The sequence below is a fragment of the Castanea sativa genome, chromosome 4 (assembly GCF_040712315.1).
Source record: "Castanea sativa cultivar Marrone di Chiusa Pesio chromosome 4, ASM4071231v1".
NCBI classification, from domain to species: Eukaryota; Viridiplantae; Streptophyta; class Magnoliopsida; order Fagales; family Fagaceae; genus Castanea; species Castanea sativa.
Window position 1 is genome coordinate 34315525 of NC_134016.1, and position 19245 is coordinate 34334769.

General features: G+C 33.3%; 2 protein-coding genes and 1 non-coding gene across 3 annotated transcripts; all 3 read left to right on the top strand.

Moving 5' to 3' along the window:
• The first annotated feature begins 4392 nt into the window (after window positions 1-4392).
• Window positions 4393-5229, top strand: LOC142632768 (uncharacterized). The gene has a single exon (XM_075807112.1). The coding sequence runs from the start codon at window positions 4393-4395 to the stop codon at window positions 5227-5229; it is 837 nt and encodes a 278-aa protein (XP_075663227.1).
• Window positions 5230-6646: 1417 nt separating this feature from the next.
• On the top strand, window positions 6647-6718 carry TRNAT-CGU (transfer RNA threonine (anticodon CGU)). Its single transcript has one exon. It is a non-coding gene; the product is annotated as a tRNA-Thr (tRNA).
• A 10842-nt stretch (window positions 6719-17560) lies between these two features.
• On the top strand, window positions 17561-18052 carry LOC142632769 (protein TRANSPARENT TESTA GLABRA 1-like). Its single transcript, XM_075807113.1, has one exon. It carries the CDS (start codon window positions 17561-17563, stop codon window positions 18050-18052), a length of 492 nt encoding a protein of 163 aa, XP_075663228.1.
• The last annotated feature ends 1193 nt before the right edge of the window (window positions 18053-19245 follow it).

Consider the following 19245-nt stretch of genomic DNA (forward strand, 5'->3'; position numbering starts at 1 on the left):
AGTTATATAACTCAGTTTTGACCACCCAAAACTCAAAAAAATGAGCCCACCGAAAATCAAATTGTTTGGATTTATTTTTGAATTGAGTTTCAATAACTCAACTCAAAATTTTGAGTTTGAGTTACAGAAATTAAAAACAAAATTTGGATGTTTTCAAATTTTGAGTTACAATGACACTATTGTAAATAACTCTATCATATTGGGTTCACATCAGTGTATTGTCATATCAAACTAATGTATGATCATTGGAAGCTAACTCTTTACTTTTTTTTTTTTTTCCTTTTCAAGTAACTTCTCTTCTTTAAGTGGGCCCCACCACTTTATGCATTACAGTCATTACTTGAGTTTTAGACATGAGATATGCATCCAAGATATGAAACCAAACAAATATTTTCTAGAATAAGTGAAAAAGTAGAGTTAGTGATATGAATTATGAGAATTGAGTTTGAGTTATGGAAAATGAGTTATGAGTCCTCTATTTATACTTGAGTCTTTGATGGTTATCGATGGATACTAGTAGTTATTGACAATTCTTCCTCTTCATGTGACATCTTTTCCTTGCACTTCAATAACACTTGTCTCCACGCATTATTCAAGATTTGATAATTGTCATTATCTCTTTTATTATCATATTTGAATCACATCTTTTGGCCTTGTCATTGTACATATGTTACATCATTATATCAATATTTGTAGCTACATGGCTAATTGGAAATTTTTTAAATACTTATCCAAAATTGGAAATTTGTCATACATCTTCAAAATATTGCAATGCCATAATGTGTCAAAAAAAGAAGAAAAAAAAATTGCAATGCGTTTTATGGGAAAAATTAACGTTAAGACTTAAGACTACAAACCTTTTTTCAAAATTGTGGATGATAATTAATCAAAGTCTTAGAGCATTCACAGCAGTGGAGCTAAATAGCTATATTGCTATTTTAGCTCCACTCAAACCACAAAAAGCCATACACAGCAGTGGAGGCAAAGCTAAATTTTTTTAGCTTTGCGCTACAGTGCTCATGTATCACTACATGAGCACTGTAGCTGAAAGTTATAAAAAAAAATACTATTTTATTCTGCTTTTGATTAAAAAACAATTCCTCACTCCTTTGCCTTTTTCATTTCACACGCTGAACTCTTTTTTCTTCATACTCTCCTCCGGAACTCTCTCCTTCAGTTTCTCTTCACAGTCCCTCTCTGAGCTCACCGCCACCGCCGCCGAAGGAACAAAGCCACCGACGCCGTCTTCTCGCTTCAGTCACTCCGCCGCCGACGCCGTCTTCTCGCTGTAGTCACTCCGCCGCCGACGCCGTCTTCTCTCTTCCCTCTGCCCCCCACGCCGTCCCGGCTCTCTCTCAAGCCGCCCGCCGATCAACCTCGGCCACGGCCGTCCAAGCTCTCAACTCTCTCAAGCTCGCCGCCGCCGGCCTTGCCGTCTTCAACGTCACCGTTCCACTGGTAAGAACCCACCATCAAAGGAGACCCACGCCGATCAACCCTCTCGGCCTCGAGACCCACGCCGTCCAAGCACTCAAGCTTACCGCCGATCGGCCACTTTACCTCGGCTGCGCCGATGGCCCTCTCGGCTCACCGCGATCGGCTCTCTTTACTCACGCCGATCGGCCCTCTGTTTCACTTCGGAGTCGGTTGAACATTTGTGAATTGACGAAACGTATTTGTATTGAATGAGAATGAATTGGGAATTTTACGTAATGCGAGGTAATTTTCTGTGTATGGAATTTTACGTGTGTACGAATGTGTTGGATTTGAATGTATTTGTGATGAAATGTATTGGGAATTTTAAGTGTGCAGGTGGTAATTTCCGTATATGGAATTTTCTTTGTTTAGGTATAAACATTTTTGTTCAAGTACACAAATTTTACATTGATTTCATTTGCACATCTCCTTTTTGATTTTGAGATGGAACTTCATCGAGCCTACAAAAACATAGGAATGTGTAAAATGGCTGAAAATTTTCGTGCCACAGATTTTTTTAAAAAAAAAAAAATTTGTGCAAGCATTTTCCGAGCACAAAACGGCACAAATGTTCCAAATCCCATCCAAATTTGAGGTGACTGAGACTCCATAAATGTACCATAAAAATCAACCCCTTCATAATTTCTAGGCATCTATAACATCAAAGCCATGGTTGCATTAAATTCAATGAGCCTTTTATTTTTTTATTTCATAACTATATTATCTGGAAGAAAGAGTACTCCGAAAATAAAAACAAAATTTGTACTCACCGAAGAAGAAGAAAAACAATATTTTCTGTGTATATGCAGGGTAATAAAATTGCATATTATATTATATATATATATATATATATATATATATATATATATATTTGACTGTTATGTGCAATTATTAGTAAAAATCTAACGTGGCATAGACAGTATTATTGCATGGTGAATACATAAGTCTTCTTATTGAATTTAATCTCTTAATTTTAATACTTTCCTATTTGTTCAAACTTTAGGTATGTACTCACGACCCAATTCATTCTGAGTTCACCAATGGAAAACCCTTTTTGTTTTTTGTTTGACCAAAGGGAAGGATAATTAATAATGTTATGATACGTACATGTATTTGGAATTATTGGTCCATTGAACTAATTGTAAGAGTGGTTTTTTTTATGAAGTAGATGTGTGTTTTTATAGTTGGTGTCCATAATGGTAACACTAGAAGAAGTTTGATGATGAGAAATAATAGGAGCAAACAACTAAGTGATGTGAGAAATAATAGCAATTAGTAATTTAGTTTATTTACTACGAGTATTGTTTTATTAACATTAGAATTTGGTATTTGCTATTGTTGTTATTATCTTTTATTTATTATAATGTTTAGAGTTTGTTTACAATTTTATTTTTTGTCTAATTTTATGTAGTCACGTAGAGACATGGAGTCATGTAGGGACCTACCATATTACACGGATATCATGAATGGGGATATAGAAATTTTAGGAACATCTCAAAATACTCCTGTGTCAGTTTCTGATTCTCCACCTGAAGTTGAGAATGCCTCATCTACAAAAGGAAAACGGGGCGCTAACTTTAGTGTAGAGGAAGATCAACTCTTAGTGTCAGCATGGCTTAATACTAGTGTTGATCCCGTAAGCAGTAATGAACAAACACAAGCTACATTTCGTCAAAAAGTTTGGGAATACTTCACGCAGTACAATAAATCCGGTAGCACACGTACTATTACCTCCTTGTTAAGTCGTTGGGGATTGATCAGTGAAAGGACAAATAAGTTTGCGGAGTGCATGGCTAAAGTTAACGCACTTCATAAAAGTGGTATAACCGAACAAGATCAGGTATAAATTGTATTGCATTAGTGTTAACATACCCATTTATCAATAGTTTGAAGATTCTAATCATGTTATATATATATATATTAGATTACCAATGCGAAGGCTTTGTTTTTGGAGATACACCAAAAACCCTTTCTTCTTGAGCATTGTTGGCTCATGTTAAAGGACCAACCAAAGTTTGCCAATCTTAATGGAAGATCAAGAGCATCCGTGCCTCCAACTCCAGAGTCAACATCTATTGGCGAAGGGGGCGAAGGGGATTGTGGGTCCGGACTTGGTGACGGTTGCAATTTTGAGAAGCCAATTGGTAAGAAGGCCGAAAAAGCCAACCGAAGGAACAAAGCCACCGGAAAAGATACAAGTGAATATTTGATTAAGAAAATGAAATTTATTGAGGATGCAACTCGATTGGAAGAGGAAAATGCTTATTGAGAGGGAAAAACTTACAATTGAGAAGGAAAGAAGTGAAGAAAAACTTAAGATTGAGAAGGAAAAAGTCATGATTGAGAAGAAAAAATTTGAGATGCAATATATGTTAGAGGAGGAGAGAATCATGATAAAAGATACAAGTGGCTTGACCGGAGCACAAAAAGCTTTTTATGAACAACTCCAAGAGGAAATCATGGCAAAACGAAGTTCACGTAATTAATGGGTTTGATTGTATTTTGGATGTAGCTTAGGCCTTTATGTATTTTGTAGTGGCTTATGTAAGCCTTTAAGTATTTTGGTTGTAGGCCTTTAAGTATTTTGGTAGTAAACTTTTAAATTTATGGTATTTTGGTAGTATTTTGTAGTGCCTTAAAATTTATAGTATTTTGGTAGTAAACCTTTAAATTTATTGTTTATCTTGTTTTGCTTTGATAGAAATGAGAGCAAGTTGTTGTTGTTTTGCTGAATTGTTGTTGTTGCTGCTGATGCTTTGATAGAGCAAGTAAAATTTAAAGTATTTTGTAGTATTTTGGTTATATTCAATTTGTTGTGGCTTATGCGTAAATTTGTTATATTCAATATGTCACTTGACTTTTTAATCATGCATCTATAGTAATAATTGTTTTTCAATTGTCTTGAAGGTTGCATCCATGAATCGCTCTTTGTTGTACAAGTTGCTTCTTGATGACTCAGATGAGGATGAGATAATCGAAGAACATGTTATGGAAACATCACAACCTAAACGTCGTCGCTCTATTCGACGTAATCATTTGGCAGGTCATGAGAGGCTTTTTCTTGATTACTTTGCTCCCACGCCAGTATATCCACCCGCTTTATTTCGTAGGAGATTTCGGATGAAGCGTTCTCTTTTTCTCCGTATTCAATCTAAGGTAGAAGCTCATGACTCTTACTTTGTCCAAAAAAGAAATAGTGCCAACAAACTTGGTTTATCTTCATTACAAAAGATAACTGCTGCACTTAGAATGCTTGCGTATGGAGTATCGGGGGATTTGCTAGATGAATATGTGCGGATTGGAGAAACTACTGCATTAGAAAGTTTGAAAAAATTTGTTACTGCGGTAATTGATGTTTTCTCTGAGGAATACTTAAGAAAGCCAAACAATGAAGACATTGCTAGCTGCGTAGCTCATGGCAAACGCCGAGGTTTTCCAGGTATGTTAGGTTCAATTGATTGCATGCATTGGAAGTGGAAAAATTGTCCATCTGCATGGAAAGGTCAATATTGTGGTCATATTCGTGAGCCTACTATTGTTTTGGAGGCAGTAGCATCATATGATCTTTGGATATGGCATGCATTTTTTGGGTTACCTGGGTCAAATAATGATATTAATGTGTTAGAGCGGTCTCATGTATTTAATGAACTTGAAGGACGTGGTCTGAGGTACATTACTCAATCAATGGTCATGACTACACAATGGGATATTACCTTGCTGATGGCATATATCCAAAGTGGGCAACATTTGTGAAAACAATCCCATCTCCACAAGGACCTAAGCGAAAATTATTTGCAGCAACCCAAGAGGCGCATAGGAAGGATGTTGAGCGTGCATTTGGAGTGCTTCAAGCACGTTTCGCAATTGTCCGTGGACACCGCACGCTTTTTCCATCTTGAAACACTCCAAAAGATCATGAAAGCGTGTATAATTCTCCATAACATGATTGTTGAAGATGAACGGGATGATAATGAAGTGGTAAATTTGGATTATGAACAAATTGATGGAGTGGATAATCCTCCTATGCAAGTGTTACATGAACAAAATGATGAATTTCTGTCATGCATTGAGAGGTATGGACGCATTAGAGACCGAGACATTCATTTTCAACTCCAGAAGGACCTTGTTGAACATTTATGGCAATTGCATGGCGAGTCGTAGGAACTTGTGCGAGTGTGTGAGTTTTATTGTAATTTAGTTTGAGTTATGTATGTGAGTAATCTATGGACTACATTGTTCCAGCTACAATATGTGTTTTATTTTATATGTTTTATTATAAAGTTCCTCTATTTCATAATTTAGTTTGAGTTTTGTATATATATAATTTGGAGTTAAAATAAAATATTATTGTTACGTTATCATGATGATTGAGAAATTGTTTTAGTAAAAAAACAAAAATGTATAAGTATAATTTGGGCGGTGGTGGAAGGGTTGGTGGCGGCGGCAGCCGCGGTGGTGGAAGAATCGGTGTTGGTGGTAGTGGTAGCGGTGGCTGCGGCGGTAGCGACTGCGGTGGCGGTGGCAGTTGCGGTGGTGGAAGAATCGGCGGCGGTAGCTGCGGCGGTGGCGGTAGCTGCGGCGGTGGTGGCAGCGGCGGCGGTGGCAGCGGCGGTGGCAGCGGCGGCGGTGGCGGCAGCGGTAGCGGTGGCGGTAGCGATTGCGGTGGCGGTGGAAGAGTCGATGGTAGCGGTTGCGGGTAGTTGTGATGGTTGTTTATTGTAATGAATATATTATTTTATTGTAGTGGATATATTATTTTATTGTGATGTTTATATTATTTTATTGTGTTAAAAGCTAAAATAGATCCACTGCTGCAGCATGTTTTGTAAAGTGAATAGGTAAAATAGATAAAGTAACTTTTGGTGGAGCTAAAAAGTTAAATTTTTAGCTCCACTGCTGTGGATGCTCTTAGTGACTACAAGAGTTTGCTATAATGGAGAAAATTTTAAGGTAAATAGTAAATACAAAGAAAGAAAATACAAATCAGGAAAAACTTGATTTGGAATTAACTGATTTTTTATTTTTTTTAATAATGTGATTTCCAAGTTCCAACGTTTGCCTTTTCGATATTGAGTTCAGCAGGGAATAGTTTCCCTGGGTCATGGGTGAGAAAAAGTCAAGGAAGGGTGTAGTGTTATAATATATTTATGGCTCGGTTATGACAATTGAAGCCTCCGTAGCATAGTGGTAGTGCGTTCGCTTCGTAAGCGAAAGGTCACGAGTTCGATCCTCGTCGGGGGCTCATTATTGTTTTGAACTTTATTTTCACTTCGGCGCCATATTGACTCGAACCTAACTGGGCTCCAATGTGACCCATATACGTTTCAAGCCTATTTCTGAAGAGATTTGCATTTTATTGGACTCGCTTTTATTTTTGGGTTCTTGAGCCGAAATTGTTGTTGAACTCTTTCATATTGTTTCAGATACTCTTTCATATTGTTTATTTATTTTTATTTTTTTGAAGCCGAAGCCTTTACCACAATTAAAATAGAATAAAACTCATATATTTATTGGTTCAATTACAAACCCTAGTAGTGTTTGAAACTCTATGCAAACCACCTCCACAACAACAACAAAAAAGTATCAATAATATGTATGATTTTAAAAATCTGGATGGTCAAAGAATCGGAAAATGATTTGGTTTTTAATTTTCACCAATTAAACCAACGATTTATATTACAATTGAACTACCGGTTTTTACAGTTTTTATTGGACCAGTTGAGGGTTTAGTACTGATCGATGCAATCCGATTTTTAAAACCATGATAATATGACTTCCCATAATTTGTGTCAATAGATTTTAATTGACATACGAAAGATAAGAGATGAGAGAAACCCTATTAGACATAATTCCAAAAGGTCACCTTAAGGGAGTGTTTGGTTGAAAGTAAAATAGGGTGGATGAAAAATATAAGAGAGAAAATAGAAGTGGGTGTTGTTTGGTAAGGAGAGAAGGAGAGAAAATTTTTGGGTGGCGCCCAAGCATTTTCCATGCGGGCTCACAAAAAAATTGTCTCTTCGAAATGGAGAGAAAACAGACACGATTGTGCCTATTGTTGATGAATGACAAAATTGCCACTAACCAACTTTTTGTACTTTTCTCATTTTTTTCTTTTCTCCCTTTTTTATTTTTTTGGATAAAGGTCTTCTATTTCTTACGCATAATATGTTGGTTCTAGTTTGGGATTTAAATTCTTTTTGCATCTGCATATTTTATATATATAAAAAAATTGAAGTGTCCATACATATTTTTTTTTTATTAAAAAATGTTTTACTTTTTGCTTATATTTAGTAAGGGCATAATGGTAAATTTATACCAACTTCATTTTTCACTCTCTCATTTTTCATCTCAACCAAACAAAAAAGTTTTTCCTCCCTCTGCTTTTCTACCCCTCCAACAAAACACAAATGAGAGATAACTAAATTTTTTATATCCTCTTACTTTTTTATCCTCCCACAATTTTCTATCCTCTCATTTTTTTCATCTCTCCGACCAAACATGCTCTAAATTGAATGCACGAACTTCAAAAATTACTAAACTTCTTGAAAAACATCGCCACCCTTTAGTTTGACATAAATCACATGTGATCCCTTTTATGTAGTAGCAGGGTAGTAGTACAGGACCACCAATGCCCATTACCATAAACTTTGTAGGACTACCTATTAGCATGCCAGCCCATTCTAGAATCTAAGAGATAAGCTCTTCCACGCTCTTAATCCTGCGTGGGAATGGGACTTTTTGTTTTTCTTTTTTTCTTCATAAAACCTTGTATAGGGGCTTCCATGAATTTTATACTAGGATTCAAAGTTCAAAATATGGTATTTTTATCTCAATTAGAATCAATATACCATCTAGGAGTTCACATTATATATGTAAACAAATTATTTTTTCTAATTATTCATTATATTTAGAAAGAACATATATATTCTCAATTAGAAAACACTTATATAGCTTCAATTGAAATGTAATTATCTTCTTGATGGGGGGTTGATATCTAAACGTTTTGGTTGGAAACACTATGAGGTACCAATTAAGCTACAAGTCTCTTTATTTTTTTCTCATATTTTGATACCAATTGAAACGAGTTGAAATGAATTGTATAGATTGGATATTTAATTTGAAATTTTAAAGGGTTAAGCTTAAGTGTTCCAGAGTAGTAGATGGTGGTATGCAATGGAGGAGCCATTTTTTTTTAGAGGAAGCCAATTAAATATATCAAGAAGTCTTAAATCTAAAAAATAACATATTAATTATTTTTATATGGTACTTATATATAAAGCATGTCTCTATAATATATGTTATTAGGAGCAGACGTCATAGGTTAAAAACTCTCTCAACTCTCTCTAAAAAAACATATGTTATTTTCTCATATATAACAAAAAAATATTTACATAACTAAAATAAATTTCTCCATCAGTCAGTTTGTAAATTGTTAACTATCTTTCAAATCATATTGATCACAATTAATATCTTTAAATATTTTAGATCAAGATTTTTTGTTAAATAAATTAGAGACTACATAGTCACACAATACTAATAGTTTTGAAATTTATGAAATTTAAATAATAAACGTCATTTTACAGTGTATATATATATATATATATATATATATATATATATATATATATATATATATATATATATATATATATAATTCAATATAATAATAATAATATAAAAATACAAATTCTTTTTCGTAAATGAAAAATCCAATAAAGATTTCTAATTAACTTCTAACCACAAAATTGCAATTGTTTCTTATAAATAAATAATAATAAAAATCCCTATCTCTAAAATGGATATTTTTTTGGGTGAAAAAGTATAGTCCCTTATCCCACACACACCAATAAATTACATAGGTCAATTCTTTGGACCATTGGTTAAAGGTTTCAATCTTAGGATTTCATAAATCTCATAATGTCATGAGACCTTAAAAATTATTAGGCCAATCCCTGTGTGTGTGTGTGTGTGGACTAGAAACCATCATGGACATGGATATGGACTAGACATACATCGTCATATATAGGTTCAAATCAAATAATAATATAGATATGTGTAATTTCTTTATCCCACACACACCAACATGGAAAATTCCTTGGGATGACCCCAGGATATTGATAAGAAGTTTTGAACCTAGGAATTCATGGATTTCATGAAATTTTGGGGACTACTAAACAAACCGCCTAAGGTTATATGTAGAATAATTTTTTTTTTTTAAATTGGCCATTAATTTTATTTTTTATATAATATTTTATTTTTATAAGAATATACAAAGGTAGAAAAGGGGAGGGAAAAAAAATCAACAACAACAAAGGGTCATTGCTTCCTTCCCTCTCAAAGGTAGTGTGAGGTAATGTTATGTGTAATCGTAGTATGCAACATCTCTCTCATGAAACAATTTCTTCTTCATTTTACCAATCAAATTTTATTTCTGGAATTTGATTGTATACAAAGTGACACATCATTTAAAATTTTAAATGACATAATACTCGATTCACCTTTAAATTTGTAGCATTTAGTTTGAATCATGAAATGAATTACGGAAATAAAATTTCCCACTCACTCTTAATATTTCTCTCACAAAAGGAGATAGAATCCCATGCTCCACCTTAATGTGAAAAGAATGTTGTGCGTAATTCTTACAAAAAATAATAAATCATACTCTTTGCTACGGTACAATACATTATTTATAACTAGGATTATCTATGGACAAAGTTTTCATCTAAACCAATTCAAAGGAATCTCCTATCCCCTACATGGCGATCCATATGATAATCTACGTATATTATTTAAATAAGTTGCATTGCTCATTAAAAAACTCATGTAACTAAAAGAACACATGAATTTTTTTTTCAACTACTATATAGTGGGTTTGAGGAATTTCCTTACTGGTTTAGATGTAAATTTTTTTTCATTTTCTATTGGCAAGGGTAATAGTACACTGACACTTACTAGAATTACAAAAGATAATGTCTCTCATTCCCACCACGCTCTTAAAACCGCGTGGGACTAATTTTTTGCTTGCACACATTCGCCTTCTTATCAAGATTGAGATCATGTGCAATACTTAAGGTACTGCATCATGCACAATTTCTCTCAATGACTAAGATTGAGAGTTATAATAAAAAATAAAAAAACAACTCTCAATCTCAACTTTTGAATAAAAAAAATTTTTGAAAATTTTTAATTAAAAATTAAAAAATTAAAAAAAAAAAATCTTGTGATTAAAATGAGGGTGTAATCAGACCCAGTGCAATGACTAAGGTATTGCATGGGATCCTAATTCTTCTTATCATATGCCTGCCGGCCCTAGCCATAAATTTATTTTTCTTTCCTTTTCACTATTTGGACCACAATTTCTGCTACTAAAGACATTTTGCTTGATATCACTTTTAAAAGGAGGCCAGGCCAACTGCAACAACTGCTGGAGTGCTGGGCTGGATTTTAATGTTTCTTGGATCTTGCGACACATTGTTGAGAGACAGTGCACAGAGGTAAAGTCTCAAAGTCAGTCTTTCTCTGCCTGTTGGTTTATGCTACATCCTTTTCATTCTCAGAGGAACTGCAGGTTCTAAAGCTTTTCTTCTTGGAGTGGACTCTTCCAATATTACATGCTTATTGTGGAGTGCTGAGATAATGGGTAATTGAACTTTGGGCTAGCTCTTATATGTATATATAAAGGTACTCAAAAATGGCAAAACTAAGGTAATGTTATGAAATAATAATATATAACACTGAAACTTTTGGGCTGTAGCCTGTACTCTGTAATCATTTCTTCTAGGGTGGGATTTAGAGTTAAAAGGTATGCATGCATGGTCAATAAACTGTTCATATATATATATAGGTAAATGTAATGATGTTAATTGTAACTCAAAGGGAGATCTGCGTAAAACGAGACTAAAACCTAGTTTCCTCACGTGGTTTTCCCTGCAAATATGTGGCATGCGTTGCTGCATGCGCATGTGAGTGAGAGAACACTACTTTTATAGGGCTGCCAAAAGTCATGCCAAACCTAACTAGCTGCTTATTCTGCCCAAAACTATGGGACATAATCTCATTTGAGTAAGCAAGCATGATTGTTTGCCTTAAATCTAATATAGTTTTTTTTAGATGCATTAATATTTTAATCTATGACGTCTATTTTATGGTGGTTATTTCTAAATGCATGCGAGTTAATTTAAAATAAATTAATGTGAAATCTGTTATCTTTAAGACTATATCAAAGTGAATTAGAAACCACCAATATATTCTTTTCACTATGAATTAAAATTAAATTAACATGGTTAATTAGTGGTGATAAAGTATGTAATGTAGAATTATGTACAGATGTAGTACTATACATATAGTATGACAAGTCAACAATCAGATTAGTCTGTAATAATGTAGTAATTAAATCTGTGTACAATATCTATAACAAATTATCTTTCACAGACGAATCCCTTCCATTTTTATGATATTATTGCTAATAATCATCTTTTCTAATTTCTGCAGTGATCATGATATATACTCATAATGCCTAATTATACCACTAATGACACAAGGCCACTTGAACATATAATCTTTCCTATGTACTCTAACACAAAAATTAGGAGATTTTTTTTTGAGCGAATAATTAGAAGATTTTAAAAGCAAAGAATATTTGGAATGTAATATGATTTTTTATTTTATTTTAGTGCTTCGATGATTTATATACATAAAGGATGAAATGAGAAAAATATATAGTTTTATAATTCACGTTTTATTTTATTTTATTCAAAATATGGACAAAACTAGTATTTTATCTCTCTTTCATTAAAGAAATTAGTGTTCTTCTTACCGAGGAATGTTTTGAAGCAAATAGAATGTAATGAGCATTACCTCCTATAAGTCCCAACCATTTTATTAATTCTTTATTAAACTCTCAAATATAGAAAAATGTATGTAATTTTCTTATATAATCCATAGGTAATTGGTAGTTTGAAAACTACTTGAAGAGCCCAAATTCAACCCCTTTTTTGGGGAAATTTCTTAGGTATATCTTATTAATTAGTCACATAGGGTCCAAAGGAGATCGTTAGTTATAGAGGAGGGCTCTGGTTTGTTGTCAATTATATTTAGGCAAAAATATAAGTTTGGTCTCCCAAATTTGGATCATGTTCAACTTCAATCCCTATTTTTTTTTTTTTTTTTTTTTTTATAAAAAAGTTATAGTCCGGCCTCAATTTTTTAAAAGGATCCTTTTCTTTTTGTTTTTTTGTTTATGTGCCTTTAGAACCGTTTCTTATGTGGCTATCAAAATGCATACATAGCAAATTTTAGTAAGAGAAGACCACATTAGACGTTCCTTCGTTTGCTTGCTGAGGAAACACAAGAAAACAATAATTAGAAAATAACCATTTCACTCAATTTTCTCAAGAAACAAACAGGCTCTGCTCATTTTTGTAACCCCGGCCCCTTTTTCCATATGTTTGGTTGTTGAGAAAATAAAAGAAAGAAAGAAAGAAAGAAAAAAAACTTTTACTCATGTTTCAATGATAATCCTCATTGTGACTTTCCCCCACGAGGCCATACCCGTAAATTCATTCAGAGTAAATTGGGCTCAAGAGCTTGAAGAACCTTTGAATTGCACCCTTAGTTATGCCTGCATTGTCAGGCTTAAGCTTGGGCGCCTCTCATTGCTGACTTCGTCAACTGTAGTCCAAAGAGTGAAGGGAAGGAGACAAACTTTGTCGGCCTAACCCTAGAGTTTAAAGAATTAATGGCGCTTACATTAGGTGGCCATGTATTAAGAAAGTTGTATTATATAAAATCTAATAAAAAGATAATTTGAATATAAAGTTTTAAAATTTCATTTTTTGAGTTTTCATATTTTGAATTGTGGCATGATTGCTTTATTATTAATGCTACAATTGCAAAGTCGAGGAAAGCAGGGCTGCCAATACTGCCAAGAAAATTAAAACTCATGGCTACAATATTTCACTTGCTACCTTTTTTTTAGGAAAAATAAAATTCGGGATTTTTTTTAATGAAATGGGTTGAACGAGTTACAAATCTAAATGATTAGGGATTTTTTTTAATGCGCTTAGTCTGGCCTAAAAATTAAAACTCATGGCTACAATATTTCACTTGCTACCTTTTTTTTAGGAAAAATAAAATTCGGGATTTTTTTTTATAATATTTTTATGAAATGGGTTGAACGAGTTACAAATCTAAATGATTAGGGATTTCTTTTAATGCGCTTAGTTTGGCCTAATACCTATGACATTCATTTCTGATAATAGCTTTTTATTATCATACCAAGACACAAATTAGTTTTTGGTGTAGATTGAGATTGAATCCCAGATCTCTTATTCAACCATTAAAGACTTTACCGGTTGAGCTAATTGGAACCCACGATTTTTTTGTTTGTTTGTTTAAGGTGTTGAAGATATGTTTGGGGGGCCAAGATTATTTTTAGAGTAATAATGCTATGGATACAACAAAAAGCCACAACAAAAATTTATTGGAGATTGTGGCGAGCCCTTTTAGGAATGTTGTGAACTTATTGTGGTTTTTTGTTGTGTTCTTAGTATTATTTTTATTTTTGTTGAACCCAAATTTTTGGGATTCTTAAGTTAAGGTGTTCAATATTTTTGATTCGGGTAGACAAAACAAGTTAATTAAAAAATAATTATATGTATATATATATATATATATATATATATATATATATATATATATATATATATATATTGCAAGTTAGGGTGTTCATAAAACCACCACCGTAAAGAATCCTTTAGTTAGTGTGCTTAGGTGGGTTGGGGAACGTGAGGTCGGTGTACGAGTAACAAGGGTTAAAGGTTGAGGTCGGCAAGACCAATTGCGATTTCAAAACTTTGGGGATTTGGGGACCAATGGTTGTGTTAGCGATTTAGGGATTTGGGGTTGGACATACGATGTGGTTGTCTCTTGCCCGCATGTCACCTATCCAAGTCCAAGTGCCACATTATTAAAAAAGTGTCATGTATGCATTCTGTTAATCACATAAGTAATTATTTTAATATTACATATACGAAATTAGTAATTTAGAGGCATTTAAAAATAAATGAGGACTGAAACCAAACTTTCTAAATTTCAAGAATTTAAATAGAACTTGACCCAATTAGTTGGGGTAACAAACGAGTATTTTTACATTATTTAATATTAATTTATATACACCCCCCCCCCCCCCCCCCTTGCTGGTCATATTTCATATAGTTAACTGAAGTACTAAAAAATTCCAGCCCTTCGTTTTTAAGTTTCAACACCCATAACCCAAATATGCAGCATAATTGGTTGTAGATCAACTACTTAAGCCCAAGTCTTTAGTTAGATTGTAGAGTAAATAATTAAGTCAAGCACGTGAGTTCCCAAGATAAGTACTTAGCAAACCAAGCTTCAAGTTCAAGGACAATAAATCAACCTGTACAGACTCAGAAATAATTGAGGCAATGAGAGATATGTACCTTTGATATCATTAATGCCAACAGAGAATACCTACTCACTGAAAAATTGTACATATGCTTTAATATAGTGGGTATCTCGCAGAATTGATCTACAAGGCTTTGATATATATATATAGTGCTATTTGCAATCATTGAAGCTTCTCATATCCATAATAATTGTTGGTATTTAAATAACAAAATGCCTCAACTTAGAAGAGGAGCTTGTTGTCACACTACTAAGTTTAAACATACTTGTCCAACCTCTTATCCATCTGACAAAGCCTGACTCCAAGGTCCAAAAGTGTGACATCCCCATATAACCATATATGACCTTTTTTTTTCTTTTTTTATCGATCTCCAAAACCTATATGAACGCCAATATCCACACCTTGCTTCACCTCCCTCATACAACGCATCTTTCCATCGAGTAATGCATCATTTGCAAGCTCCTCACAATTCTTAATTGATCTCTCTCTTAACCTATTCCTCGTTATTCATGTTAGGAAAGTTTTGGATTAAGGATAATTTTTGACCAACTCTATTTTACTCATCTCCACTTTCCCTCTTTCCAATCCAAACGAGGAACAGGAGAAGAACCAAAAACCAGTAATTGGGAAGGGTGATCCAGCTTGAGATGCCTAAAAGGCATCTCAACTGTCTGAAATCTTCCCCGGACAATCAGATTTCTATCAATAAAACCACCTCACAACCATTTTCAACCACCATCCACCAGTGAAATTCCTCTTGGGACCTCCCATTATGGGCTAAACCAAAAACAGCATACAAATTATTTGGGGGTCCATGCCCAATAAGCCTTAAGTTGTTGTGAGCCGTCCCACCACAAAAGAAAAAAAAAAAAAATATATATATATATATATATATATATATATATATATATATATATATGCATGCAATCTCTTATTTACTCTTATTGCATACCATTTTTAATTTTTTGTTCATACCTCAAGCCCTTAACTTAGTTTTTTTTTGGAAAAACTTTTGAGATAGGTAGATAGTTGGGGGAGATGGAGATGATATTTGAACTAAGGAAACTACAAAGGATGTTATTATCACTGAACTATTATTACCTAAACCCCGTTCTTTACTTAGATAATTAAATTCTATATTAATTTAGTATTTAGTTGGTAGATAGTCATTGAATTTTCTCATGTTAGTTTTCACTAGGTATATGCAATCACTCATGATATGTGCTATTAGATATTATATTACTTCAGTTAAAACTTAAAATTAATATGCAAGATCTGAAATTAGCCATAACCAATGACCATTGTTCTTATTGTCTTAGGAAATTAAACTCAATCAAGATTTGTTAAAAGTTTTGTAACTCAATTAGTACCTTCTAATATTTCTAATGGAAAAGTTTATGATTCAAATTCTCATTCCCTCAACTATCAAATTATCCACAAACAAAAAGAAAAATCAACCCAGATTTAGTTTTAGCTCCTTAATTACACCCTCCAATAAAACATTGACAATTATATTTTTTTTAAAGAGAAAAAGAAGTATTACTGGCCTGCACAATATCCTCTCCCTCCAATGAAAAGCTACATCAATTAAAATCCCTAACTCAACAAATCATTAACTTCACCATTAGCTTCCTCCACCCACCATTGTGATTTTCTCCTATTCCCAAGGACTCTATCTCCAAAAATTAGTGTTTCGCTCCACACCTAGTGCACTTTATCTCATTTTTAACACCAAATTCTTATTGTATTTTTTTTTTTTTTTTTTTTTGTGGAGGTTTAAATCCTTATTGAATCTAACCTCTTATCGTAATGTTTTTTTTTTAAATAACTTATTTCTTCATCTCTTTATTTATTTATTTATTTATTTATTTTTGGAGAATGTCTGTTTAGTTTATTTAATTATATATAACTCTTTTAAAATCTCACATTTTCTATATATAATTATACTTTTATCAACTTTTAGCAAATAAGCTTTTGGCAACATGGGCAAACTAAATATATTAATAATTTTTAATCCACAAAAATGACACTGATAATTTATATATAAAACATGTTCTTAGCATGATTTTTTTTTCTTGTATATAAGATATTTTAGGCGAAAATCACATTTTCGTCCCTACATTTTTACGCGATTCTCACTTTGGTCCCTAACTTTTTTTTCCACCACTTTTAGTTCATATGCTGGAAAATGCGTCTCGTTTTTGTCTCTGCTGTTACTTCAGAGACGGAAATTGCACAAGTGGCAAACAACATAAGTTAAAAATATTAAAATAATGTCCACATAAACCACATGGCTTTCCACGTCAGCATCTAAATTAAAAAAAATAAAAACAAAAATAAAAACAAAAAATTACATTAATTGAGATCTAAGTGTGTCTTGAACAACAATAACAAGAACACAAACTCAGATCTAAAAACACAAAATTAAAATCCAAAAATCACAAACCCAAAAACACAAACACAAACCCAGCAACAGATCTTCCTTGTCAACCAAACACATAAGCAACTAACACAAACCCAGCAATTGATTTTTCTTGTCAACCAAACACAAAAGCAACAAACACAATCCCAACACCAACATGAATTGTGTTATCATACATGGAAAAAAAAATCCCCAGAAAACAAAATCCCAAAAAAACAGTAGGAGTACTAGTAATGGAGAATTCAACTCAAGAATCCCAACACCAACACCAACAAAACTCGATAACCCACGAGGCCCCATATGCACTCTACTCCCTAGCGATCTCTCCGTCCCCAACTTGGTCCCACCACTACCGCATCGCCGTCGCCAGCTTCATCGAGACCTACAACAACCGGGTCGACATCCTCAGCTTCAACCCGGAGACTCTCTCTCTCAAGCCTCTCCACCCTTCTCTCTCCTTTGACCACCCGTACCTGCCGACGAAGCTCATGTTCCACCCGATCGCCACGTCGTCGTCGTCTTCGCCCTCAAACTCTAACCCTAACCCTAACCCTAACCCTAACCTTAACCTCCTCGCCTCCTTTGGCGACTTCATCCGCCTCTGGGACCTCCGCAACCACTCGATCAAGCCACTCTACATGCTGAACAACAACAAGACCTCTGAGTTCTACGTTCCGCTCACTCAGCTAATAGCACATGATAAGGAGGTTTACGACATTGCGTAAACCTCCTGATCTCAAGACAAACATCAGTAAGAAATGGGTATGAAGAACTGATGTTTGGCTTTGTGTTTGTTGCTTTTGTGTTTGGTTGACAAGAAAAATCAGTTGTTGGGTTTGTGTTTGTTGTTTTTGTGTTTGGTTGAGAAGGAAGATCTGTTGCTGGGTTTTTGTTTATGACTTTTGGATTTTAATTTTGTGTTCTTAAATCTAGGTTTGTGTTCTTGTTGTTCTTGTTCAAGACACACTTAGATCTCAATTAATGTAATTTTTGGTTTTTATTTCTGTTTTTAATTTTTTTTAATTTAGATGTTGACATGGAAAGCCACGTGGTTTATGTGGACATTATTTTAATATTTTTAACTTATGTTGTTTGCCAGTCTTTAATGTAACGGCAGAAACAAAAATAAGACGCGTTTTCCAAGATAGGGACTAAAAGCTGTGGGAAAAAAAGTTAGGGACCAAAGTGGGAATCGTATGAAAATATAAGGACGAAAATGTGGTTTTCGCCGATATTTTATCAAGTGAGCTTCATATAATTCTTGATAAATATTTTCTTTCCTCATTGTATAATTATATCAATCATAATTAATATTATTTAAAAGTTTTAATTAAATCAAGGCTTTTTTGTTAAATAAATTAAAGATTACACATTATAGTATATATATAATAATAATAATAATAATAATAATAATAATAATAGTTTTAGAAAACATAAAAGGTATACAAATCAATTAATTACATCCTTCTCAAAAAAAATCAATTAATTACAGATAAATTAAATAATAAATGTGTTTTTATATGCCTTAACATCTAAAGTATTTTTTCTAAAAAGATATCTAAAATATAATATACAAGAAATATACTAATAAAAATGCTAAATTAAAAATTTTATTTATTTATGGGTGATAAAATACAATATATCCTAAACGTTTAACTATAAAAATCATAATTAAATTCATTTGATAGGAAAAGGCCGAAAGAGTTAGGGTATGTTTGATAACTGTTTTTTCCCCCCTTATTTTATATCTTCAAAAAAAAATTTCTATTTTTGAGACTAAAAAACTTGTTTGGCAACCTAAAATAGACAGAAAACAAAAACTATTCTCAAAATTCAATTTGTGAAGGTAATTGAAAACATGCAAAATTTTGTTTTCAGTTTCTAATTTGCAAAAGTCAATAAAAACACGCATTTAATT